At 49.6% G+C, this 27,753-nt stretch overlaps 1 protein-coding gene across 1 annotated transcript; it reads right to left on the bottom strand.

The window, feature by feature from the left end:
- Nucleotides 1–2,072: 2,072 nt before the first annotated feature.
- LOC147107525 (uncharacterized) lies at nucleotides 2,073–27,753 on the bottom strand. Its single transcript, XM_086007395.1, has 4 exons — nucleotides 27,745–27,753; nucleotides 16,347–16,509; nucleotides 15,684–16,187; nucleotides 2,073–2,086 (listed from the first exon to the last, which is right to left on the bottom strand). The coding sequence occupies exons 1-4, from the start codon at nucleotides 27,751–27,753 to the stop codon at nucleotides 2,073–2,075; spliced, it is 690 nt and encodes a 229-aa protein (XP_085863521.1).

Raw genomic sequence — 27,753 nt, 5'->3', positions numbered from 1 at the left:
ACTCCAAGCTTCATAAAAATATTTTCAGGAACAGAAATACATTTTCCCCCTATATGTTTGACTGCAGTTTAATTGACTTGCTTTGTGAAGTATGCTTTCTAAATTTTTGGTTTAAATTTTGCAATGCTCAGCTCCTGGTGGGGAGCCTGTCCCAACAGGAGTGCAGATCAGAGAATTGGTGTGAAGGTCAGCACAGTCAATTCAAAATGCTCTCAATTTTCCAGTACCTAAAATTAATCTTCAGAAAATCAGGCACTGTGACTTCCACAGCAGATTCACTGATATGTGCTACCATCAAAGGAGACTCTGTACTGGGTGAGCCGCCTCACAAAATTTACCGATAGTTTAGAAAGCAAATCAATTTAACCTGGTGCTGAAAATATTTCAACCAGAATCTTTTGCTTCTGCAAAGCTCAGTCTGCAATTTTTAAGTCCATTCATTTTACTGGGCAGAAAATCACAGACTGAGGAGCACAGGAGCGAAAAATCCCGGCCTTCCTTGTTCTTAAATTTAAGTTTCCAAGAGTTAACATACTGATACATTTTTTCTGGAGTCATTGTAAAATTTAATCACACAATACTTGCAGTTGCACATATTGGTGCGTTAGATTTGTTATCATGGCTGTACACTTACTACGGGAGAACACCTATTTAGCAGCTGGAGCAAGTTGTTTCACATGGGTCCCATGATTTGGCTGCGCTAGTGGAAGCAAAGCATCCTACCTATATTGGCTAGTGGTCCTGTTAGTTGGGATTGCTGCCCTTGCCTGGCACTGATCGGCTGATGCTGTTACCTAATTCCTCTTCTGCTTTGATTTGCTGTCCCTACCTGGAAGATGATTTCATTGTTAAGAGTGGACTATCAGCAAGTAGTTTCCAGTAGTCCACAGACTACTTAGAATTGACCTGTTTCCAGGTGGAGGCCAAATGTTACTTCTTCTGATTGGAACATGCCTCATTGGTGTTTCAGCCACCTATTTGTTGTCAGCTAGGCTGCATTTCAGCACAGTGAGAGGTGCTTTTCTAAATGGATGTTGAATGCAAAGTTTTTCTGGGAATTTATTGTTCTCCTGCTTGTAATGATGTGCCAGAGATCTGTGTGAGAAAAATAGGAATCTCTGTCTTTATATTTATATTGTGTCAAGTAGCTACAATCTAAAGGGAAGACATTTGTTTCACTATATATAAAATGGCGGTCCAAAGACATTCTGCTTTCATGAGCATGACAAATTTGTTGTCTATGAATTAACAGATTTTAAAAATCCCTTTGATGGCAGGAAGCATGTGTAAAATGTTAACACTTCCTGTCAGATGGAGGTGAAATTCCAAATCACGTTCAAGTGTGAAAACGGTTTTGGGGAACATCAAAAGACAATGCAGGTCATTATCTCTTTGTAAAGGAAATAGCCATATTCCAAGCGATACACCATCCTATGAACAGATTTCTGATATTATTAATACATGACATACTGGGTTCAAAAGTCTGGAAAGCCTCAGCGACACAGGCTGTCAATAAAGGCTTCTGAGATAAGATCAGTTGGTAACACAAGTTGTAAACACCACACAAGCTTTTGAAATGGGAATTGATTGTTAATACCAAAACAATGGCCCTATTGAAAAAGCAAAAGCTTGCTTCCAAAAAGTCTGCAGTTTGGAACCAACACAACAGCAATGCCCAAGTAAAGTGTTAAAAAATGACTCTTTGAACAGAAACATAGAACATTAAAAAACCATGTGCCTTTGTAAAAGTAAAATCAAATGAAACAGGAAACACGATTAATATACAACCAATTGAAGTAGCTAAGAAATGCATGGAACACACTAGATGAAGTGTTTTTGATTTACATGTTGTAAATATGATACCTACAGAAGACTTTGTAGATATGACTTCAATAGATACACCAAGCAATTACATTGTGTTTGTGTTGAACTTGGAACACATAGGAGTCACAACGTCTGCTTTCAAACAGCAGAGGCGATTTAGAAATTGAATAAGAATGGCATCAAAGAGATAAATCTGTTATAACCATTTTATGATAAGTTTTTGAAACACCTATACAGTAGACAGAATTCTAAGAGTTGGCAGCTGAAATGACAGTAAGAATAGAAAAGAATTCAACAAAGAATGACTAGAGATAATTAGAAACAGAGAAACATAGAAACATAAAAGATATTAGCAGGAGTAGGCCATTTGGCCCCTCGAGCATACTCCACCTTTCAATGAGATCATGGCTGATCATCCAAACTCAGTACCCTGTCCCTGCCTTCTCCCCATATCCCTTGATCCCTTTAGCCTTAAGAAATATATCTAACTCCTTCTTGAATATATTTAATGAATTGGCCTCAACTGCCTTCTGTGGTAGAGAATTCCACAGGTTCACCAATCTCTGGGTGAAGAAATTTCTCCTCATCTCTGTCCTAAATGGCTTACCTCTTATCCTTAGACTGTGACCCCTGGTTCTGGACTCCCCCGCCATCGGGAACATCCTTCCTGCATCTAGTCTGTCTAGTCCTGTTGGAATTTTATAAGTTTCAATGAGATCCCCTCTCATTCTTCTAAGCTCCAGCGAGTATAAGCCCAATCGACCAAATCTCTCCTCATACGTCATTCCTGCCATCCCAGGTATCAGTCTGGTGAATCTTTGCTGCACTCCCTCCATGGCAAGAACATCCTTGCTCAGATAAGGCAACCAAAACTGCACACAATACTCAAGGTGTGGTCTCACCAAGGCCCTGTACAACTGCAGCAAGACATCCTTGTTCCTGTACTCGAACCCCCTCGCTATGAAGGCCAACATACTATTTGCCTTCTTAACCGCCTGCTGCACCTGCGTGCTTACCTTCAGCGACTGGTGCACAAGGAGGTCTCGTTGCACTTCCCCTTCTCCCAATCTATTGCCGTTCAGATAATAATCTGCCTTCCTGTTTTTGCCACCAAAGTGGATAACCACGCATTTATCCACATTATACTGCATCTGCCATGCATCTGCCCAATCACCCAACCTGTCCAAATCATACTGGAGTTTCTCGGCATACTCCTCACAGTGCACAGGCCCACCCAGCTTTGTGTTGTCTGCAAACTTGGAGATTACATCTAGTTCCCTCATCTAGATCATTAATATATATTGTGAATAGCTGGGGTCCTAGGACCGATCCCTGCGGTACCCCACTAGTCACTGCCTGCCACTCAGAAAAAGACACATTTATTCCAACTCTTTGCTTCCTGTCTGCCAACCAGTTCTCTATCCAAGTCGGTACCGTGCCCCCAATCCTATATGCCTTAACTTTACACGGTAATCTCTTATGCGGGACCTTATCGAAAGCCTTCTGAAAGTCCAAATACACCACATCCACTGGTTCTCCCTTATCTATTCTACCAGTTACATCCTCAAAAATTCCAGTAGATTAGTCAAGCGCGATTTGCCTTTTGTAAATCCATGTTGACTTTGTCCAATCCTGTCACTGTTTTGCAAGTGCTCTGCTATTACATCTTTTATAATGGACTCTACCATTTTCCCCACTACCGATGTCAGGCTTACCGGCCTATAATTCCCCGTTTTCTCTCTACCACATTTTTGAATAGTGGGGTAACATTAGCTACCCTCCAATCCATGGGAACTGTTCCAGAGTCGAAAGAATTTTGGAAGATGACCAGCAATGCATCTATTATTTCTAGGGCCACTTCCTTAAGTACCCTAGGATGTAGATTATCAGGCCCTGGGAATTTATCGGCCTTCAATCCTGTCAACTTCCCGAACATCATTTCCCTACAAATACTGATTTCATTCAGTTCCTCCCTCTCATTACAACCTATGTTCCCCGACATCTCTGGGAGGTTATTTGTGTCCTCCTTTGTGAAGACAGAACCAAAGTATGTATTTAATTGGTCTGCCATTTCTTTGTTCCCCATTATAAATTCCCCTGATTCTGACTGCAAGAGACCTACGCTTGACTTCACCAATCCTTTTCTCTTCACATATCTATAAAAGCTTTTACAGTCAGTTTTTATGTTCCCTGCAAGCTTACTCTCATACTCTATGTTCCCCCTCTTAATTAATCCATTTGTCCTCCTTTGCTGAATACTAAACTACTCCCAATCCTCAGGTTTATTGCTTTTTCTGGCCAATTTATATGTCCTCTCCTTGTCTCTTATGCTACCCCTAATTTCCCTTGTTAGCTACGGTTGAGTAACCTTTTTTTGTTTTATTTTTACGCCAAACAGGGATGAACAAATTCTGTAGTTCATCCATGCGATCTTTAAATGTTTGCCATTGCCTATCCACCGTCAACCCTTTGAGTAACATTCCCCAATTAATCTTACCCAACTCACGCCTCATACCATTGTAGTGTCCTTTATTTAAATTCAGGACCCTAGTCTCTGAGTCAACTACTTCACTCTCCATTTTAATGAAGAATTTTATCATATTATGATTGCTCCACCCCAAGGGGCCTCGCACAACAAGATTGCTAATTATTCCTTTCTCATTACATAATACCCAGTATAAGATGGCCTGATCTCTAGTTGGTTCCTCGACATATTGGTCCAGGAAACCATCCCGTATACACTCCAGGAATTCCTCCTCCACAGTATTTTTACTAATTTGGTTAGCCCAATCTATATGTAGATTAAAGTCACCCATGATAACTGCTATGCCCTTATTGCACACGTCTCTAATTTCCCGTTTAATGCCATCCCCAACCTCCGCATTATTGTTTGGGGGTCTGTATACAACTCCCACTAATGTTTTCTGCCCCTTGGTATTCCTCAGCTCTACCCATACAGATTCCACATCATCAGAGCTAATATCCTTCCTTACAATTGTGTTAATCTCCTCTTTAACCAGCAATGCTATCCCACCTCCTTTTCGTTTTTGCCTGTCTTTCCTGAATATTGAATATCCCTGGATGTTGAGTTCCCAGCCTTGGTCACCCTGGAGCCATGTTTCCATAATCGCAATCATATCATATCCGTTTACATCTATTTGCGCAGCTAATTCATCCACCTTATTACGAATGCTCCTCGCATTAAGACACAAAGCCTTCAGGCTTGTTTTTTTAAATAGATTTAGGCCTTTTAGAATTATTATTTACTGTGGCCATGTTTGATTTAAACTCTTGATTTCTCTGACTGCCACTTTTGCTTTTCTCCTTCCTGTCTTTTGCTTCTATCCTTGTTTCCCTTTCCTCTGTCTCCCTGCACAGGTTCCCAACCCCCTGCCATTTTATTTTAAAACCTCCCCCACAGCACTAGCAAACACTCCCCCTAGGACATCGGTCCCTGTCCTGCCCAGGTGCAAACCATCCAGTTTGTACTGGTCCCACCTCCCCCAGAACCAGTTCCAATGTCCCAGGAATTTGAATCCCTCCCCCTTGCACCATTCCTCTAGCCACGTATTCATCTGAAATATCCTTCTATTTCTACTCTGACTAGCACGTGGCACTGGTAGCAATCCTGAGATTACTACCTTTGAGGTCCTATTTTTTAATTTACCTCCTAATTACCTATATTCAGCTTTTAGGACCTCATCCCAGTTTTTACCTATATCGTTGGTACCTATATGCACCACGACAATTGGCTGTTCATCCTCCTCTTCCAAAATGCTCTGTAGCCGCTCCGAGACATCCTTGACCCTTGCACCAGGGAGGCAACATTCTGCCACCGCAGAAACGCCTATCTATTCGTCTTACAATAGAATCCCCTATTACTATAGCTCTCACACTCTTTTTCCTCCCGTCCTGTGCAGCAGAACCACCCATGGTGCCAGGAAGTTGGCTGCTGCTGTCTTCCCCCGATAAGCCATCTCCCTCAACAATATCCAAAGCGGTATATCTGTATGGGAGGGGGATGGCCACAGGGAACTGCTGCACTACCTGCCTGCGCCTACTACTCTGCCTGGCGTTCACCCATTCCCTTCCTGCCTGTGCAGCCTTTACCTGCGATGTGACCAACTCATTAAACATGCTATCCATGACGTCTTCAGCATCGCAAATGCTCCAGTATGTATCCATTCACAGCTGCAGCACCGCAATGCAGTCTGCCAGTAGCTGCAGCTGGATACACTTCCTGCACACATGGTCATCAGGGACACAGGAAGTGTCTCTGATTTCCCACATAGTGCAGGAGGAGCATACCACAGCGCCGAGCTGTACTGCCATGACTTACCCTTTAATTAATTCAAATTAAATTAAATCAAATCAATCCCACCAATTACACTACAATTAAATGATATACTCAAGGGCCCTTGTTTACCAGCAGTCCCTGATACACAACAGAGACCTTAGAAACTATAAACCGCAAAATTTAAGTTTGGAAAAAAGCGAGAAAGAGAGAAATACTCACCAACCAATCACTTACCTGCTTTCTGGTGACATCACACTTTGATTATATTTTACTTCTCTCTCTCCTCTCACTGACTCTGTGCCTCTCGCAGGTCCACCGCTCAGTTCATTAGCTTACATCAGCAGAAAACTTCAAAGAATAAACCACTAAAAAAGGTATAAAAATTGAGCTTTTCAGATGGAAAGTCAGAAGTCACTGGAAAGGGCAAGCGTTTCTCAACTTCAGAGGCAGTCTCTGTACAATTTTAATTCTTTGAGCCTCGGGGATTGAAAAGGTACTCTTATTTGATTTTGGTGGATATTCTGGATTAAGAAGTAATAAGGAATGTAAAAATGTACAAAGTTAAGATTTGAGAATAAGGATCTCTGAGAATAAGAAATGTAAGCTATTTGTATTTTGAACTGTTAAAGTCGCAATTGACTCACAAGCTGTTAACTGAATGTTGGTTCTTTAATAAATTTATATATTTTTAGAATGATCTCAATTAGCATTTCTGTATCAAACTCGCAAACTCAATCTCTGTATACTTTTTTGTGAGGAGCTGCAGAATTCTGGGGGTGTTTCCAGACCCTCATAATATCCGGAAGGTTACAGTCTAGTTAAACATATTAAAAGTGCTATCTGGAGGATGGTAACATTTTCAGTCGTTCCTTTCCTTTAGAGTGCGATAGCCTGGACCTTTAGGCCTAATTAAGCATCTTATAGAATTCGGTTATCTCTAACTTTAGTTGAAGGTGAACGTCTGGGGAATACGCCTGATCAGGGGTAGCCCGAAAAGGGCTAGGACTAGTAATTATCCCTTCATCTTTACCTACCTAGGGTGCCAGCCATGGCTCGGTGGTAGCACTCTTGCCTCTCAGTCAGAAAGTTGTGGGTTCCAATCGCACTCCAGAGATCTGAGAACAAAATCGAGCCTAACACTTCAGTGCAGTACTGAGGGAGTGCTGTACTGTCGGAGGTGCAGTCTTTCATTAAACTGAGGGCCCATCTGCCCTCTCAGGTGGATGTAAGTTATAGAAACATAGAAATATAGAAGATAGGAGCAGGAGTAGGCTATTCGGCCCCTCGAGCCTGTTCTGCCATATAATGAGAGCATTGCTGATCATCCACATTCAGTACCCTGTCCCTGCTTTCTCCCCATATCCCTTGATCCCTTTAGCCTTAAGAAATATATCTAACTCCTTCTTGAATATATTTAATGAATTGGCCTCAACTGCCTTCTGTGGTAGAGAATTCCACAGGTTCACCACCCTCTGGGTGAAGAAATTCCTCCTCATCTCAGTCCTAAATGGCTTACCCCTTATCCTTAGACTCTGACCCCTGGTCCTGGACTCCCCCACCATCGGGAACATCCTTCCTGCATCTAGTCTGTCTAGTCCTGTTAGAATTTTATAAGTTTCAATGAGATCCCCTCTCATTCTTCTAAATGCTAGCGAATATAAGCCTATTTGACCCAATCTCTCCTCATAAGTCATTCCTGCCATCCCAGGTATCAGTCTGGTGAATCTACGGTGCACTCCCTCCATGGCAAGAACATCCTTCCTCAGATAAGGTGACCAAAACCGCACACAATACTCAAGGTGTGGTCTCACCAAGGCCCTATACAACTGCAGCCAGTTTATTATTTTCCCATGGCACTATTTTAAGAAGCGATGGGGAATTCTTTCCAGTGTCCTGGCCAATATTTATCCCTCAACCAACATCACTAAAAAACAGATTATCTGGTCATTATCACATTGCTCTTTGTGGGAGCTTGCTGTGTGTAAATTGTCTACCATGTTTCCTACATTACATTAGTGACTACTCCAAAAGTACTTCATTGGCTATAGAGTGCTCTGGGACATCCTGAGGTTGTGAAAGGTGCTATAGAAATACAAGTCCTTCTTTCTATAACTTACCAAATTCTTTTTAAAATGTAAAAGCGAAGGGAAAATAGTCCAATGTTCACCTTGAAGAGGAAGTAACCATTTGTTTTTCTCATCCCAACTGGATTTGTTGAAAACTACTGGCTATTATTGAAACTTTAATTTCTTCTCTCTCCAAACCTCCTCATCCTGAAAGCAGTGATTTGTACTGTGTGACAATTCCATGGTGACCGACAGTCCTCTGGTTCCTCACCCAAAGAGCCATACTTCAAATGTGAATCTAGATAATAAGTGCTGAGCTATTTGATACTGGGGTGCATCACAGCTGAGCTTACATAGATTTAAATTGAATTTACAGAACAGAAACAAGCCATTCAGCCCAACTGGTCTATGCCAGCGTTCATACTCCACACGAGCCTCCTCCCACCCCTCTTCATCTGACCCTATCAGCATATCCTTCTATTCCTTTCTCCCTCATGTACTTATCGAGCTTTCCCTTCAATGCATCTATGCCATTCGCCTCACCTACTCCTTGTGGTTGCAAGTTCCACATTCTAACCACTCTTATCTACCTACCTAAGTAGATAAAGAAGTATCTCCTGAATTCCCTGTTGGGTTTATTGGTGACTATCTTTATCCATTCCCCTAATTTTGGTCTCCCCCACAAGTGGAAACATCTTCTCTACATCTACCCTATCAAGCCCCTTCATAATTTTAAAGGCCTCTATTAGGTCACCCCTCAGTCTTTTTTCTAGAGAAAAGAGCCCCAGTCTGTTCAGTATTTCCTGATAAATATAATCTCTCAGTTCTGTTATCATCCTTGTAAATCATTTTTACACCTTCTCCAGTGTCTCTATATCCTTTTTATAATTATGGAGACCAGAACTGAGTACAGTACTCCAAGTGTGGTCTAACCAAGGTTCAATACAAGTTTAACATAATTTCTCTGCTTCTCAATTCTATCCCTCTAGAAATGAACCCCAGTGCAATGCTTGCTTTTTTATGGCCTTATTAACCTGCATTTTCATCGCTACTTTTAGTGATTTTTGTATCCAGGCCATTTTTATCCCCTCATTAACTTAGGAATGTTGAGGTCAATTATAGCACACTCACTGTCACCCCATCTAAGATCTTCTAATGTGGAAATGACCAACAAACAAACATGAGCCATCAGAGGAGTCCTGAAGCTTTAATCTATCATGTTAATCTTTGTCTTATTGCATTGCAAGGCACATTTACAACACAATGCAACATTACCATAGGTAGCCACAGGCGATTATTATATTTGACTGCGATAATTCCATTCAATATCTGTGAAAAAAATATTCCATTATCATTGCAAGATAATCTAATGCTCATTAGCTATCCAACAATGCATCGACCCTTTCCTACCACAGTAATTAAATATTGACCAATACATAAAACAAAACACATAGGCCTAGAAATTCAGTTGATTGCGCCAGCCGGTAGCGCCTTAGGAGGAGGAGATGTTGGGCGCTAGGCGGCTAGCGGCCGGGCGCAGCGCGATCTGCGCCTCTCCCCAATTTCACTCACGATTTAGCGGCGGCGCAAAGTCTTTGCGCGCGCTCAGCTGCGCGCGCAGATCCTGACGTCATTTCCTCGTGCAACGCCCTTTGTGCACCCCAAACCGGAAATTCAGTCGCTACGCCCTATTGTGCGCCTGGCGCCCCTAGCGACTGGTAGAGGGGAACGGTTCTCAGTCGATGCGGGGCGCGGGGGGCGCAAATTAAAGGGCACACCTCCTGCAGTAGAAAAGGCTGCCCTTTCGCAGCACACCTTTTTGAGAGATGGATCTTTGCAGAGAGACCAAGGTAGAGAGCTTTCTGCTTTGGCTCAACACTCGGACAGGTACTTGTGGCTTCAGGCCACAGCTTTCCACTTGTCTTTGCCTTCAGTGACATATCATTGTTTGCTAACATATAATGGGGGCTGCAATGGGTGCAAACGCTGGCCTTCTCCATTGCATCCAAAGGGCTCACAGACGCCGTGAGAGAGTGGCAGTCCTGGCTAGACGGAGAGGGGGCAACAGGCGTCGGGAACGGAGGCCTTACCCACCCAGGGTATACCGCCAGCAGTTCTCCTATCTGAACATGTCTGACGAGCAGTGTGTTCGGAGGCTACGATTCCGAAGGGAGGTGGTCACTGAGATCTGCCACCTGCTTGGCGGTGATCTGCAGCCACATCTGAGGAGCAGGACGTCTCTGTCGGTGGCAGTGAAGGTGACGGTGGCTCTCAACTTCTATGCCACCGGCTCCTTCCAATCCGCTACTGGGGACATTTCCAACATCTCCCAGTTCGCCGTGCATTGCTGCATCCGCCAGGTGACCAATGCCCTTTTCAAAAGGAGACGTCAGTTCATCTCCTTCTCCATGGCCCTTGTCAAACAGCAACAGCGTGCAGTGGGCTTTGCAGCATTCGCGGGCTTCCCCATGGTGCAGGGCGCCATTGACTGCACGCATGTGGCTTTGCGGGCACCTCTGGAGAATGCCGAGGATTACCGCAACCGGAAGGGCTACCATTCGCTCAACGTTCAGCTGGTGTGTGACCACAGGCAGCTCATCCTAGCTGTCAATGCCCGCTTTCCAGGCAGCAGCCACGATGCCTTCATCCTGCGCCAGACTTCTGTGGCAGACATGTTCCAGGCCCAGCCTCACCCACGAGGGTGGCTTCTCGGGGACAAAGGCTATCCTTTGTGTGCCTGGCTGATGACCCCGCTCCGTGCACCCAGCACCCCTGCTGAAGAGGGATACAACGACAGCCATCAAGCGACCAGGAACATCATTGAGCAAACAATCGGCGTCCTGAAGCAACGGTTCCACTGTCTGGGTCGTTCCGGTGGAGCACTACAGTATTCGCCGGAGCGAGTCTCCCATTTCGTTGTCGTGTGCTGCATGCTGCACAACCTGGCTATCCGCAGGACTCAGCCACTGCCACCAGAGATTGGAGGACCACCTGAGGAGGAGGAGGAGGAGGAGGAGGAGGGCCAGCACAGGAGGGAGGCAGAAAGTGCAAGGGCCGCCCGTCGCCGGCTTATTGAACGTCGGTTCTAGGCCCCCTCTCAGGGAATGGCTTGTGCCAATGTCACCAGATGAATGTAGCCGCTCCACAAGCCCTCAGCCGAGCAGGGCAACCAGGACTTGCAAAAAAAACCATGCACAGTGCGATTTAAGAATATTAATTTATTGCAAACTTCTGCCCTTCCCATATTACAACCTCATGTTGAGAAGGCCCCTCCAAAAACACAAAACTCACAGTCTCGGCCTTACAAAAAAAAGAAAGACACCAGTCTCGGCCTTACAAAAACAAAGAAAGACACCAGTCTCGGCCTTACAAAAACAAAGAAAGACACCAATCTCGGCCTTACAAAACAAAAAAAGACACCAGTCTCAGCCTTACAAAAACAAAGAAAGACACCAGTCTCGGCCTTACAACAAACACAAAGCATTTGTGCAGACCTTCTACTTTTTGCCCTGCGAGGGCGATGCCTTTCGCATCCGTGACTGGCCCCTGCCCACCCTGCAGCTCCTCCTCAATGGGACTCCAGTGGCTGCAGCAAGGCTGGGGGAAGGCTGCTGAGGGTCAGATGGCGAGACGGCAGATGCCCTTGGGGGTCGGCCTGCACCAGCTCTGGCCCTGGAGGGTCCGGCTGCTGACTGCTCCAACTCTGCTTGGGCGGCAGCAGTCTGTCCAGCGGCTTGTCGCAGCTGCAATGGCGGAGTGGCAGTGTCGGCTGCAGGAATGGTGCCAACCTGACAGATTGCAGGTGCTCCCTGGTCGCCTGATACATTGGCACTCGCACGGGCCAGCACTGCAGCATGCGCAGCAAACAGCTGAAGAACAGACTGCTGGGCTGCTGCTGCGCGGCGAGTGCCCTGGCGATGCCTGGCTGATCCAGCGAGGGTGGCAGCAGTTAGTGCCCGTGTGGCCCTGGTCTGTGTCCGCATGACAACAGCCAGTGAATGAACGGCACGACTGAGCACTTGGCTCGAAGCCGCCTGTGCTGCCGCGAAGTCCTGCAGACTCCTGGCCTGTGCTGCACTGAATTGTTCCAGACTCCTGGCCTGTGCTGCACTGAATTGTTGCAGACTCCTGGCCTGTGCTGCTCCAAATTGCTGCACACTCCTTGACAGAGACTCTATGGAGTCAGGCATCCTTGCCACTGCAGCCATGAGCTCAGTGTGCCTGCGCTCAGCCTGGACGGCCATTTCCTCCAGGAGCCGCACCTCCTCTGCGCTCACCGTCGCAGGACTGGAGGCCGCACTCACCCTCTGGGGAGAAGTCCGCCGAGCTTCCCCACCCCTCCCGCGTTGCTGCAGGCCGCTGGGCCCCGGAGCTTCACTCTCCTCCGACCCTTCCCCCCGGCTCCCCTCCAGGGAAGACGTGTCCCCTTCATCGCCATGGGCTGGTGCGGCTGAGGGTGGCACTGATGGGCCAGCTTCCTCTTCCTCCTCCTCGAATTCCGAATCGCTGACAGTGGCAGCTTGAGGGCCCGCCTCCTCACCTGGCGATTCACCACTTGAAAGCAGGGAGGCACAAGAGTAGCTTTAGAGTGAGGACAGGGCGGCAGCGAGGGAGGCATGAGTGCTGCCATGCACTGCATTGGTCGGACAGTGGCAAAGGATGCTGATCTGAGGCGCAAGTGGAAAGCGAGAGGTCAAAAAGGTGATGCCCTTACCGTTGGTGCCCAGAACAGGGTCGGCATCTCCACTGGCGACGGGGCCAATCAGCCGGCCTGCCATAATGCGCTCCACATGCTGGTCGAGGTCGGAGAGCTCTTTGACGTCAGGACGGCCTCCCCCGGTCTCACGTAGCTTCCTCCGGTTGTGCGCCACCTTGGCCTGCAAGAGAAAGGACAGCCTCTAAGTACAGTGTAAAGCCCTGGGCCTAGAAATTCAGTTGGCTGCACCAGGCGCTAACGCCAAAAAAGGGCTATATTTCCGTCGATAAAGCCTTAGCGCCGGAATGCAGACCGATCTGCGCCGACGCCCAAATTCATTTGAGGTTTAGCGCCGGCGCAAAGTGTTAGCGTCCGCTCGGGTGCGCGCGCAGCTTATGACGTCATATCCTCGCGCAACGCTGTTTTAGCGCCCCAACCCGGAAATTGAGTGGCGCCCGCCCAATGTGGGCGTGGCGCTATTAGGAATTGTAAAATGGAACGTTGCAGAGGCCCTGTGGGCCTCGGGGAGCGCAAATTAAAGGGCACCTCCACTGACCTATAAAGCCCAGCCATTTTGCTGCAATGACTTCACTGCTTTGGATTTCTACACAGAGACCAAGGGACAGAGATTCCAGATTTGGGACAAGATAGGAGAGGTCTTTCTGGCTTCTGGCCAGTGCTTTGACATTTGACTCTTGCTGATTTCACTGTTGCGACCTTGATTATGGGGGCTGCATGGGGGGCCAACATTGAGTTGCAGCATTATGTGCGGAGGGCTCGCAGACGCTGTGAGAGACGGCCAGCCATGCGTAGACACAGAAGGGCCATCAGGCGTCGCCAACGTAGGCCTTACGCACCCAGGCAATACCGGCAGCAGGTGTCCTATGTCACCATGTCTGCGGCACTTTGTGTAAAGAGGCTGCGCTTCAGAAGGGAGGTGGTTGGAGAGATCTGCCAGCTGCTTCACGCAGATTTGCAGCCACAGCTCATGTCCAGGACGTCTCTCTCGGTGGAAGTGAAGGTCACGGTGGCTCTCAGCTTTTATGCAAGCGGCTCGTTCCAAGCCACTGCTGGGGACATCGCGAACATCTCCCAGTTCGCCGTACATCGCTGCATCCGGCAGGTCACCGATGCACTGTTCGCGAGGAGACACCAGTTCATCTCCTTCCCCATGAGCCAACAGAGGCAGCAGCAGCGTGCAGTGGGATTTGGCAGGATCGCAGGCTTCCCCATGGTGCAGGGCGCCATTGACTGCACGCATGTGGCTATGCGGGCACCTATAGACAATCCCGAGGTTTACCGCAACCGCAAGGGCTACCATTCCCTCAATGTGCAGCTGGTGTGTGACCACAGGCAGCGCATCCTAGCTGTAAATGCCCGCTTCCCAGGAAGCAGCCACGATGCTTTTATCCTGCGCCAGACTACTGTGGCTGACATGTTCCAGGCACAGCCTCCACCGAGGGGATGGCTTATCGGGGACAAGGGCTACCCTTTGTGCACATGGCTCATGACCCCGCTCCGCGCGCCCAGGACCCCAGCGGAGGACTCATACAATGAAAGCCATCAAGCAACAAGGAACGTCATAGAGCAAACCATAGGCGCCCTCAAGCAACGCTTCCACTGCCTGGATCGCTCCGGCGGCTCTCTACAGTATTCGCCGGATAGAGTGTCCCAGTTCGTCGTCGTGTGCTGCATGCTGCACAACCTGGCTATCCGCCGGACGCAGGCACTGCCACCTGACATTGCACCACCACCTGAGGAGGACGAGCAGGAGGACCATCAGGAGGAGGAGGGGGAGGAGGAGGGGGAGGAGGAGGAGGATCAGGCCAGGAGGGGGCCAGAAGGCCCAAGGGCCGTACGCCGGGGGCTTATTGCTCGACACTTCTAGGCCCGCTGTGAGGGAATGGCCTGTGGGAATGAGCGCACCTGAAGGCAGCCGCTCCGGAAGCCGTCAGCCGGTTAACGCAGCAAACACTTGAAACATGACACCTGGACAAGCTGAATAAATAAAAACCTTTATTTAACAAACTGAGGCCCCTTCCCACATGAAACTCAAAAACACAGAACACACCCAAAAAACAGTCACAAACATATGTCACTCCCCCAACCTGGGGAGGACTAACAAAAGTTGGCCATCCACATGGCCTTCAACATTGGCCGTAACAAAAAAAGGGCCCCCCTCGCCAACAGAAAGACCCCCATAAAAACACAAAATGCCTTCAATTTCGGCCATCCACAAAAATCAGGCCCCAAAACACAATCCCCCCCATATATACAATGCCGCAGAGACCACACTCTAGCGGCTGTGCCGAGAGGGCGAGTCCTTAGAGAGCCTTCCCCGGCCTACTGCTCCGCCTCAACGTGGGCCCTGTGGCGGCCTCAAGGCTGGGGGAAGGCTCATGAGGGCCCCCATGCGTCACGACAGATGGCCTTGGGGGTCGGCCAACACGACGCACGTCCCGGGAGGGGCCGGCTGCTGACTGGTTCGGCTGTGGCTGGCCAGCATCAGTGGCAGCAGCAGCTCCTCGCACCCTGGCTGGGGGAGTGGCAGTGTCGGATGCTCCAAGGGGGGCAAGCTGGCTGCTGCCAGGCGCGCGAGGCTCAGCAGACACAGTGGCAGTCGTCCGGCCTGGCAGTTCAGCTGGCGCAGCTATGTGCTGGAGGCCAGGCCGCTGTGTTGCAGCAGGGCGGCGGGTGCGGGTGCGACGCCTCTGCGTCAAAGCGAGTGTGGCAGAAGTCAGTGACCGCACTGCCCGGGTATGTGCCTCCAGCTGCTGTGACAGTGTTTCGAGGGAACCACCTCTCTGGCGATTCTCCTCCTGCAGTGCCGCGAGTAGTTCGACCCCCCTGGCGTGCGCTGCGGCCAGTTGCTCCACCCCCCTGGCCTGTGATTGGCCGAATGCTGCCACACTCTGAGCCAGGGACTCGATGGCGTGCGGCATCTGCTGCACAACCCCCATGAACTCATGGTGGCGCCGGTCAGACGCCACCGAGATCTCTTGCAGGAGGCGCACCTCCTGGCCGAGGCCACTCTCCGGACTGGAGAGAGGACTCTGCAGCTGGGGAGAAGCCGGCCGAGCTGGCCGACCCCTGCCGCCTGCCTGGACCCCACTGCAAGCAGGATCTGCCCTCCCCTGCAACACCTCCCCCTGGCTCTCCTGCATGCCAGACGTCCCCCCTTCATTGCCATCCCCTGGCACGGCTGAGGGCTCGCCCGATGGCCCGGCTTCCTCCTCGTCCTGGACGTCCTCCTCCTCCAAGGGCCTGGCACCCGGCGCCTCAGGGACCACCTCCTCCTCAGCAGCTGAAAGCAGGAAGGCACAAGAGTAGCTTTAAAGTGAGGACAGGGCGTCAGCGAGGGACGCCTGAGCGGTGGCATTATGCGCATTTGTCCGTCAGTGGGAAAGGATTTAGATCGGAAGCACTAGGGCAACGAGAGAGCTGCAAGCGGTCATCTCCTTACCAGTGGCTTCCAGCACAGGGTCGGCATCCCCGATGGCTACAGGGCCAGTCACCCGGGGACGCAGGAGTCCAGCGACGCTCTCCTCCAGAGCACTTAGAGCCTGGTAGTGGGGCCGTCCACCACCAGTCTCCAGCCGGCTGCGCGCATTTCTTGCCAGCTTGGCCTGCAAGAGAAAGGACGGACTCTAAGTACAGTGTGGTGCCCTGTTGCTGTGTGTACTGCCTCCCATGGTGGAATAGCCTGGCCAGTGTGGTCAGTGCAGAAAGTGCTGCTGATGATCATGCCAGTGGCATTGCTGCGTGAGGAGGGCTGCCCATTATGCCTTTGAGGTCCCTTTGCCCATAGTGTGAGGCTCACATGCAAGGATGAGGAGGACAGTGGAAAGGGTACTCACCTTCACCAGCCGACAGAGGTCATTGAACTTTTTGCGGCACTGGTCCGCAGTCCTGGGCACATCTGAGTTTGAGGAGACCCTGCGTCCGATGCTCCTCCAGGCTTTCCTGAACTCTCTCCTGGGAGCCTTTCTGCCATTGTCCGGGCACAAGATGGGTCTTCTCTCCTGGACAGCATCAATCAGCACCCTCAGTGCATGGTCTGAGAAGCGCTGGGCTCTTTCACGGGCCATCTCCATCTGTTCTGGCGCTATTTTGTCCCACCAGCACTGTTGAGGCCTAGCAGCAGGGCTCCAGTGTGCAAGGCGTGGCAGCAGTCAAAGTTGACCCTTCCCCCTTTAAGAGCAGGCCGGCGTCAGGGTGTCTGCTGTCAAGCAACACATGACCGCACCTGCGCTGCGCCCGGCATCGGCGTTATCAGGCCGCAGCGCCGGTTTAGTGCCGGAACCGAGCATTGCAAGGCCGGTTTCAGCGCTTGCCAGAACTCTTGGCCAAAACCACTGAATTTCGGCGCGGTTGCCTGCAGTTTCCGGCGGGCGCTAAATTTACCGAACGCCCGACTTTAGCGCCCCAAAACTGTGCAAACTGAATTTCTAGGCCCTGATCTTGTCTGCACTGCCTCCCATGGTCGAATAGCTTGTACAGTGTGAAGCCCTGATCTTGTCTGCACTGCCTCCCATGGTCGAATAGCTTGCACAGTGTGAAGCCCTGATCTTGTCTGCACTGCCTCCCATGGTCGAATAGCTTGTACAGTGTGAAGCCCTGATCTTGTCTGCAATGCCTCCCATGGTCGAATAGCTTGTACAGTGTGTAAAGTGTTGAATGTGCAAGTGATTTTCATGACAGTCCCATAACTGCTGGATGAGGGCTGGCCATTAGGGCTTTCAGGTCCCTTTGCCCATAAAGTTAGGTGCACATGCAGGGATGAGGAGGACACTGGAAAGGGTACTCACCCTGACAACCCGAGTGAGGTCGTTGAACTTTTTCCGGCATTGCACAGGAGTTCTGGCAACCACGCTGTTGGAAGTCACCCTGTTTGAGACCTCCCTCCAGGCTTTCCGGTAGGTGCTGGGCAGCGGCCTCCTGCCACCTTCTGGGAACAGAACATGGCGCCTGCGCTCCACTCCGCCAACCAGCACCCTCAGGTCACCGTCGCTGAAGCGCTGCGCTCTCTCCCTGGCCTTCTCCATAGCCCTGGGTGTTGTGCAGATGAAGCAGAAGTGGTCAGGCCTAGGTTGAGGGCTGCAGTGTGCAGGGCGTGGCAGGCAAACAAATCCACCCTCCCCCTTTAAGAGCTGACCGGCGCCAGAGTGTCTGCCGTCAATCAACAACTCGCCGCACCTGCGCTGCGCCCGGCCTCGGGGGTATCGCTCAGCACCGCCGGCTTAGCGCCTAAAGATAGTCGTGCATCACCTGTTTTAGCGCAGCAGCAACCTCTTGGGGCGATGCGACTGAATATCGGCGAAGGTGGCGCGACCTTGCGCCGGGCGCAAACTTTAGCGGCCGCCCGACTTTAGCGCCCCGAACGTGGCTATACTGAATTTCTAGGCCATAAGGTCTATATCTCTTTTATTTCCTGATGTATTGTAATAGATTTCAATTTTCAACTGCTATTACTTTTTGAGGTATTTCTTACCAGAGGCGGGATAGAATGTTGAATACTGATAGAATTATATATTTTTTAAAAGAGAAGATTTATTTTTAAGTTACATGTGGTGTAGTTTTGAAAGCTTATGTTCAGTTGCTGATTTTCTTTAACAGAAGTTTCTAAATTTGCGGATGACAGCAAATTGGGGGGATAGTCAATACTGAGGAGGACTGCAACAAATTACAGGAGGACATTAATAAACTTGCAGAATGGGCATATAATTGGCAAATGAAATTCAACACAGATAAATGTGAGGTATTACATTTTGGCAGGAAGAATAGGGAGGTCACTTATTACTTGGAGGGTGCGAGTCTAGGTGGGGTAGATGAACAAAGGGATCTCAGAGTACAATACACAAATCACTAACATTTGCTCCACAGGTTAGCAAGGCCATAAAAGAAAGCAAACCAAGCACTAGGGTTTATTTCTAGAGGTATAGAATTGAAAAGAAGGGAAGTTATGCGAAACCTGTATCAAACCTTGGTTAGACCACACTTAGAGTACTGCGTACAGTTCTGGCCGCCATATTATAAAAAGAATATAGAGGCACTGGAGAGGGTGCAGAGAAGATTTACAAGGATGATACCAGAAATGCGAGGGTATACATATCAGGAAAGGATGAACAGGCTGGATCTCTTTTCTCTTGAAAAAGGAAGGCTGAGGGGTGACCTAATAGAGGTCTTTAAAATTATGAAAGGTTTTGATAGAGTCGATACAGAGAGAATGTTTCCACTTGTGGGGAAGAGCATAACTAGAGGCCATCAATATAAGATAGTCACCAAAAAATCCAATAGGGAATTCATAGAGTCATACGGCTGAAAATTCAGGAGCCTTAGCGCCTCATTTGAGGCGCTAGAGGGCCTTGCGCCGGAGTTATGGCCAGTAGTGAAATTCCCTGGGGCCCTAAATCGGCGTTGCTCCGGTAGCGCTGCGCCGGCACCGATGATGTCATCGGTGTGCGCAGCATCCCGGTTGCCGTGGTAACCCGCCCGAACTCCGAAATTGAGTTGCGGCCGCCTCGCCCATGGCAACCGCAACCAGCGTTTTGTCAGAGGTGCCTTACTGCAGTTAGCGCCGGCGCATTAAAGGCCCCGCGGCGGCCGGCCGCTTTCCCGCCGGCCGCCTGCCCGCAGCTCCCTCCCCGGACTTCTCTCCCCCCCCGCCCCGGAACAGATGCAAGCCCGGCACTTGTCCGAGGTGCCGGGCTCATTTTTAAGCAGATTTGCGCGGGCCGCGGCCGGGTGCAGGCAGCTCCTCCTTAACGGAATTGCGGCGCGAAACGGCAGTTAGCGCCCTTTTCCAGGCGCTAAGACCCTTCAGTAGCGCCGGCAGCCATTTGGGCGCGGCGCCACTGAATTTTTGGTGCGCGCAGGGGACTTAGCGCCGGCACTAATTTCCGGCACTAAAGCCCTGGCTAAGCCAAAACCCAATTTCTAGGCCATAGAGTCATAGGCCTAGAAATTGGGTATAGCCCCGCCTGGGGCGTTAGAATTGGCGCGGCGCAAAGTTTATAGCCAGATGCAACTTATTGCCACCTGACGCGATATTGGGTTGCATCGCCCCTAAAGGTGATTGAGGCGCGAATTCAGGCATTACACGGGACTCCTAAGGCGCTAAACTTCCGGCGCAACCCAATATCGGTGCGGACGGGCGCAGCGCAGGTGCTCTCAATTACCAATGACCACGAGACTTCCAGGCGCAGGCCAGCTCTTAAAGGGGTGGGTCAGTCAGCTTCAGCATCCACACTCTACGCCTTGCAGGCCTCAGAATCGGCGCAGGCCCTTCTCTGGCGCTAAAAACTTGGACCAGATGGAGAAGGTGAGACAGAGAGCAGAGCGCTTCACCAATGAGGCTCTGGAGCAATTGGTGGCCACAGTGGAGTGCCGGCGAGATGTTCTCTACCCAGACAATGGCAGGAGGCCGAATCATAAGGACTACCGACGAGCTTAGAGGGATGTTTGCCAGAGGGTCAACTCCAGCAGCATGGTGACCAGGAGCCCTGTCCAATGCAGAAAGAAATTCAACGACCTCACTCGGGTCGTGAGGGTGGGTGTTGTTTCTGCAAACTTCTGCATCCCTTCATTTGCACCTGACTTTATGGCTGCAGGGTGGCCTGTGCCCCATTGGCCATCTGCCAGCAAGCACCCATGGCCCTTTCTGGGCACACACATGCACATTTGACTCAAGGCGTCATGTAAGGGCTCTTGCACCATGGGGGGCATGAGATGATCACTCAGGGCATCATGTAACATAACTTCCCCTCCTTTCCCCTGCAGTGCAAGCTGGCGAGGATTGGCAAAGACCAGCTTCGCACCGGTGGAGGACCTCCACAAGTGGTCTCTCTCAAGGATCTCGAGGAGAGAGTCCACCAGATTCTTGGAGGATGTCTGAGTGGTCCTGTAACCACTGCATCTGCCGACCCCATTGTCGACAGCGATGGTAAGGTCCTCACCTTTTACAACTGTCTCCTTCCACTTGTTCCCCCCGCCAGCATGCTTTCTCACTGTGGACCCATGTCATAGACTTGCCGCTATCTGGCATCCCTTGCTGCCAAGCTGTCCTTTTGCTAAAGCCACTCTTCCACCTCCCTGCTTTCAGATACTGCATCACCAGCTCAGGAGCCGGGCCCTCAAGCTGCCAGTGCCAGTGCCTCCAAAGGCTCAATGAGAAAAGTACTGTCCAACAGAAGGTCAGCAACTCTCTCCAGCAACGATCAGAATGGCCAGCCCAAATGGCTGCAGCTTTTATACTAGTGCTGTCCCCTTTAAATAGCGCCCCCCGAGTCCGAGAACGGCCTGGGAACGCTCCATCCAACTGTCACTAATAGCGCCAGGCGGAAAGGTTGCGGGTGCCACCGAATATCCGGTCTGGGGCGCCAAAAAGGCGTTGCACACTGAAATGACGTCATGATCTGCCTGCGCCCGCGGGCGAGCGCAAAGAGATAGCGCCGGCGCTAAAAGGATACTCAATATGGGAGGTGGTGCTATATTCACTGCGCCTGCCCGAAAATTGGGTAACGCCCCAATTCTCGGGCTCTTTAGGCGCTACCAACTGAATTTCTAGGCCATAGAGTAATACAGCACAGAAAGAGGCCCTTCGGCCCATCGCGTCCGCGCCGGCCAACAAGCTCTGTCTAATCTAATCCCATTTTCCAGCATTTGGTCCGTAGCCTAGTATGCTATGGCATTTCAAGTGCTCATCCAAATGCTTCTTGAATGTTGTGAGGGTTCCTGCCTCTACCACCCTTTCAGGCAGTGAGTTCCAGATTCCAAACACCCTCTGGGTGAAAAAGTTTTTCATCAAATCCCCTCTAAACCTCCTGCCCCTTACCTTGAATCTATGCCCCCTTGTTATTGACCCCTCTACTAAGGGGAAAAGTTCCTTTCTATCTACCCTATCTATGCCCCTCATAATTTTGTACACCTCAATCAGTTCCCCCCTCAGCCTTCTCTGCTCCAAGGAAAACAACCCCAGCCTGTCCAGTCTTTCTTCATAGCTGAAGCGCTCCAGCCCTGGTAACATCCTGGTAAATCTCCTCTGCACCCTCTCCAAAGCAATCACATCCTTCCTATAGTGTGGCGACCAGAACTGCACACAGTACTCCAGCTGTGGCCTTACCAGCGTTTTGTACAGTTCCATCATAACCTCCCTGCTCTTATATTCTATGCCTCGGCTAATGAAGGCAAGTATCCCATATGCCTTTTTAACCACCTTATCCACCTGTTCTGTTGCCTTCAGGGATCTATGTACATGCACACCAAGGTCCCTCTGATCCTCTGTCTTTCCTAGGGTCTTACCATTCATTGTGTATTCCCTTGCCTTGTTAGTCCGTCCAAAATGCATCACCTCACACTTTTCAGGGTTAAATTCCATTTGCCACTGTTCCGCCCATCTGACCAACCCATCTATATCGTCCTGTAGCCTGAGGCTTCCCTCCTCACTATTTACCACCCCACCAATTTTCGTGTCATCTGCGAACTTACTGATCATACCTTTTACATTCACATCCAAATCATTAATGTAGACCACAAACAGCAAGGGACCCAGCACCGATCCCTGCGGTACCCCACTGGACACAGGCTTCCAGTCACAAAAACAACCTTCCACCATCACCCTCTGCCTTCTGCCACTAAGCCAGTTTTGGATCCAATGTGTCAAGGCACCCTGGATCCCACGGGCTCTTACCTTCCTGACCAGTCACCTATGCGAGACTTTATCAAAAGCCTTACTGAAATCCAAGTAAACCACATCCACTGCACTACCCTCATCCACACACCTAGTCACCCCCTCGAAAAATTCAATCAAATTGGTCAGACATGATGTTCCCTTGACAAAGCCATGCTGGCTATCCCTAATTAATCCTTGCCTCTCCAAGTGGAGACTAATTCTGTCCCTCAGAATTTTTTCCAATAATTTCCCTACCACTGATGTTAGGCTCACTGGCCTGTAATTCCCTGGTTTATCCCTACTACCCTTCTTGAATAATGGTACTACGTTAGCTGTTCTCCAGTCCTCTGGCACATCCCCTGTGGCCAGAGAGGTTCTGAAAATTTGTGTCAGAGCCCCTGCAATCTCTTCCTTTGCCTCACATAGTAGCCTGGGATACATCTTGTCCGGGCCTGGGGATTTATCCACTTTTAAGCCTGCTAAAACCGCTAGTACCTCCTCCCTCTTGATGCTAATATGTTCAAGTATATCACAGTCCCCCTGCCCGATTTCTATGTCCACATCGTCCTTCTCCATAGTGAACACAGATGCAAAAAATTCATTTAAAACCCCACCTACATCTTCTAGCTCTACACACAGCTTGCCACTTTGGTCCCTAATGGGCCCTACTCTTTCTCTAGTTATCTCCTTGCCTTTAATATACTTATAAAATACCTTAGGATTTTCCTTTATTTTGCTCACCAGTGTTATTTCATGCCCCCTCTTCGCTCTCCTAATTTCTTTTTTAAGTACCCCCCTGCATTTTCTATACTCCTCTAGGGCTTCCACTGTTTTTAGTCCTTTGTATCTGCCAAAAGCCTCCCTTTTTTCCCTAATCCATTCTTGTATATCCCTTGACATCCAGGGTTCCCTGGGCTTGTTGGTCCCACCCTTGACCTTTATGGGAACATGTTGGCGTTGTACTCTCTCTATTTCCTTTCTGAAAGACTCCCATTGTTCTGATGTGGATTTTCCTACAAGTAGCTGATCCCAGTCCATTTTGGCCAGATCCTGCCTTATCATATTAAAATCGGCCTTCCCCAATTTAGAACCTTTATTTCTGGTCCATCTTTGTCCTTTTCCATGACTACCTTAAATCTCACCAAATTATGGTCATTGTCACCAAAATGCCCTCCTACTGACACATCTACCACTTGCCCGGCTACATTCCCTAGAATTAGGTCCAGTATCACCCCCTCTCTTGTAGGACTTTCTACGTGCTGGCTCAAAAAGCTCTCCTGGATGCACTTTAATAATTCTGCACCCTCTAAGCCTTTCACACTCTGAGTATCCCAGTTAATATTGGGGAAGTTGAAATCCCCCACTATAATTACTCTATTATTTGCACACTTCTCTGAGATTTGCCTACATATCTGTTCCTCTATCTCCCCCTGGCTGTTTGGGGGCCTATAGTACACTCCCAGCAAAGTTCTAGCCCCCTTTTCGTTTTTAAGTTCAACCCATATGGCCTCATTAGAGGAACCTGTTAATATATCATCCCTCCTTACAGCAGTAATTGTCTCCTTAATTAATATTGCGACACCCCCTCCTCTTTTACCCCCCCCCCCTCTGTCTCGCCTGAAGATTCTATACCCCGGAATATTGAGCTGCCAGTCTTGCCCCTCCCTCAACCATGTCTCCGTGAAAGCAACAATATCATACTCCCATGTGTTCATCAACAACTTCAGTTCATCCACCTTATTCGTAAGACTCCTTGCATTAAAATAAATTCCATGTAGCCTTGCCCTACTCCCTTGTGCCATTACATATTTGCTCTGCCTTCCAGTCTGACTTATTTTTTCCTCTATATTTGGCTGTACATCACCCCCTATTATAGCTCCACTCTGTATCCCATCCCCCTGCCAAGTTAGTTTAAATCCCCCTGAACAGTGCTAGCAAACCTCCCCGCAAGGATATTTGTCCCGTTCTGGTTCAGGTGCAACCCATCCGACTTGCACAAGTCACACCTGCCCCAGAAGCAGGCCCAGTGATCCAGGAAACTAAAGCCCTCCCTCCTGCACCAACTCTTTAGCTACGCATTCATCTGCTCTATCCTTCTATTCCTATACTCACTAGCACGTGGCACCAGGAGTAATCCAAAGATTACAATTCAGAAGGAACTTCTTTACCCAAAGAGTAGTGAGAATGTGGAACTCGCTATCACAGGGAGCGGTTGAAGCAAAAAGTATAGATGCATTTAAGGGGAGGCTAGACAAGCATATAAGAGAGAAGGGAATAGAGGGTTATGCAGATAGATTTAGATGAGGAAAGACAGGAGGAGGCTCGAGTGGAGCATAAATGCCGACATGGACTGGTTGGGCCGAATGGCGTGTTTCTGTGCCATATATCCTATGTAATCCTAAGTTCTACTCGGCTCACAATTCCCACACCGACCCACTCTAAGACCGGATCTGATTTGAGAGTGCAAATTGTTGTGTCCATGTGTTGATAGAGACACTGAAGACAGGAGTTGGTTTCACAGGTGTTTACTAAACAAAGTCTGGAGGGGAACTAACTGATACAACACAATATACAGGCTTATATAGCCCGAGTGGCCATTACCGGCATTACAGTACACATGGGGCTCTTAAAGGCACATACACTACACAAATCTTAAACCTAAAGATTACACACATATGAGAGTTGTCTGAAAAGGGGGAGGGCAATGGAAAAACATCAGCAACATTCCTCTGGTGAAAAATTCCAGCTGGACTGGCTCAATCAAGGCATAGCATATGCACCAAGATGATGTGATATTACTGTTGCTACACACTCTAAAGGGGATACCAATCTGGATTCAAACCTAGATCGCGAATTAAAGAGCAGTGTGAGCAATAACCAAGCTGGGTCAAAATGAATATAAAAGCAGAACCAGCAGTGTCAGCCATGGCTCAGTGGGTAGCACTCTCTCTTCTGAGTCAGAAGGTTGTGGGTTCTAAGTCCCACTCCAGAGACTTGAGCACAAAAATCCAGACTGACACTCCAGTGCAGTACTGAGGGAGTGCTGCACTGTCAGGGGTGCCATCTTTTGGATGAGACGTTAAACTGAGGCCCCGTCTGCTCTCTCAAGTGGATGTAAAAGATCCCATGACACTCTTGCGAAGAAGAGCAGGGGAGTTATATCTGGTGCATTGGCCAATATTTATCCCTCAAACAACATAACAAAAACATATTATCTGGTCATTATCACATTGCTGTTTGTGGGAGCTTGCTGTGCACTATTTGGCTGCTGTGTTTCCCACATTACAACAGTGACTACACTTCAAAAGTACTTCAATGGCTGTAAAAAGCTTTGGGACGTCCGGTGGTCGTGAAAGGCACAATATAAATGCGAGTCTTTCTCTCTTTCAGAACAACAGATGGAGTGATTATTTGCAAGGGGTCGTCATTCTGCGCATGGGCACTGTATGGGGGCAGAGCCTAAACACCGCCCCGCCCCCATTGGAACTGCGCATATGCACCCGGCGTTGCAGCTACACAAGCTCATTGGAGCTTTCAAATGCGCATGTGCCTAGCCACAGGGCTGCAGCCTGCGCCTCAACCATGCTTTTCTCCCAGTGGGGGGGGGGGGGGGCGGTGGGGAGAGAGGAGAGGAGCTCGGGGCGGTGGGGAGAGGTGGGGGGAGTCAGGGGAGAGGTGGGGAGGGGACAGGAGCTCAGGGGGGGAGAGAGTTGAGGGGATTGGAGGGAGATAGAGGGGGTAGAGGAGAGGAGCTCGAGAGAGAGGTGAGGGGATTGGAGGGGGGGAGAGGTGAGGGGATTGGAGGGGGGAGAGGAGCTTGGGGCAGGGGGAGAGGTGGGGGAGGGAGCGAGAGGTTGGGAGAGGAGTGGAGCTCGGGGGGGAGAGTTGAGGGGATTGGAGGGGGGAGAGGGGGGAGAGGAGAAGAGCTCGGGGGAGAGGTGAGGGGATTGGAGGGGGGAGAGGAGAGGAGCTCAGGGGGGAGAAGTGAGGGGATTGGAGGGGGGAGAGGAGAGGGGATTGGAGGTGAGGAGAGGGGGAGAGGAGAGGAGCTTGGGGGGAGGAGAGTGGTTTGGAGGGGGGAGAGGGGGGAGAGTAGAGCAGCTCGGGGGGGGTGAGCTGTGGGGATTGGAGGGGTCGAGGAGAGGAGTTCAGGGTGGGGGGAGAGGTGAGGGGATTGGAGGGGGGAAAGGTGAAGGGATTGGAGGGGGGAAAGGAGAGGAGCTCGGGGGGAGAGGTGAGGGGATTGGAGCAGGGAGAGGGGGGAAAAGAGAGGAGCTCGGGGTGGGGGAGAGGTGAGGTGATTGGAGGGGGGAGAGAAGAGGAGTTCAGTGGGGTAATAGGAGAGGAGATTGGAGGGGGGGAGAAGGTCAGGAACTCGGGCGGGATGGTTAGAGCACAGAAATAACAGTGGGGATGGGGGATGAATGTGATCCAAGTCTAAAGGAGGGGCGGGAATGAGAGTGAGAACGTGATCCAGATGGGAAGATGGATCACGTTCTGCCCTCTCTGTTAGACGTGAATCACATTTTTCCAACTGGATGAGTTAGTGAATCCCTTCTCACACACTGAGCAGGTGAATGGCCTCTTCCCTGTGTGAACTCGCTGGTGTGTCAGAAGCTTGGATACACACACGCACCCACTATGCCTGCAACCATTGGTTTATTGACTGGCAAATCCTTACTAGCTTCCTGCTATAGCAGCACCACCTGAGATCCGGAGGCCATTGAGTACTTGCACTTCTTGTTTTCTATTTCCTATTTTAATGAGCGTTTCTTAAAGTTTTAGTCTTGATCTTGGTCCCTTTATTCTGAATTAAAGAATTTTTATCACTTCCGGATGGAAAAAAACATAAAACTCCAAAGAAGTAACTAACCCACTAATCATAGTATAAAGTGCCTGAAATTCCACACCTTAGAACTGGTGTTAAGGCCGGTTTCGTGGAAAAAAAGGCACCCACTTCCTTCGCGGGCCGTGCCGGATGCCATATTGGTCAGGGCAAAACAAGAGGTGTTGTTTACCTTCGTCTGAAGCAGGCATTAGGCCATTAACATATTTAAGTAAGGGGTCTAATGACTGCTTCTGCTACCTCTTACAAATTTGGCTTGCATCTGAGGCAGCCAGTGCCAGCGCTGACTGCCTCCAGGAAAACAAACTCTAAACAGCGTTGAATTTATAAAAAGTAACTACTTACCATTATCAT

Source organism: Somniosus microcephalus, chromosome 14 (genome assembly GCF_052327205.1).
Source record: "Somniosus microcephalus isolate GS21.2 chromosome 14, FLI_Smic_1.0, whole genome shotgun sequence".
NCBI classification, from domain to species: Eukaryota; Metazoa; Chordata; class Chondrichthyes; order Squaliformes; family Somniosidae; genus Somniosus; species Somniosus microcephalus.
Note: the sequence above shows the minus strand (reverse complement) of the source record. Positions and strands in the feature narration are given on the sequence as shown.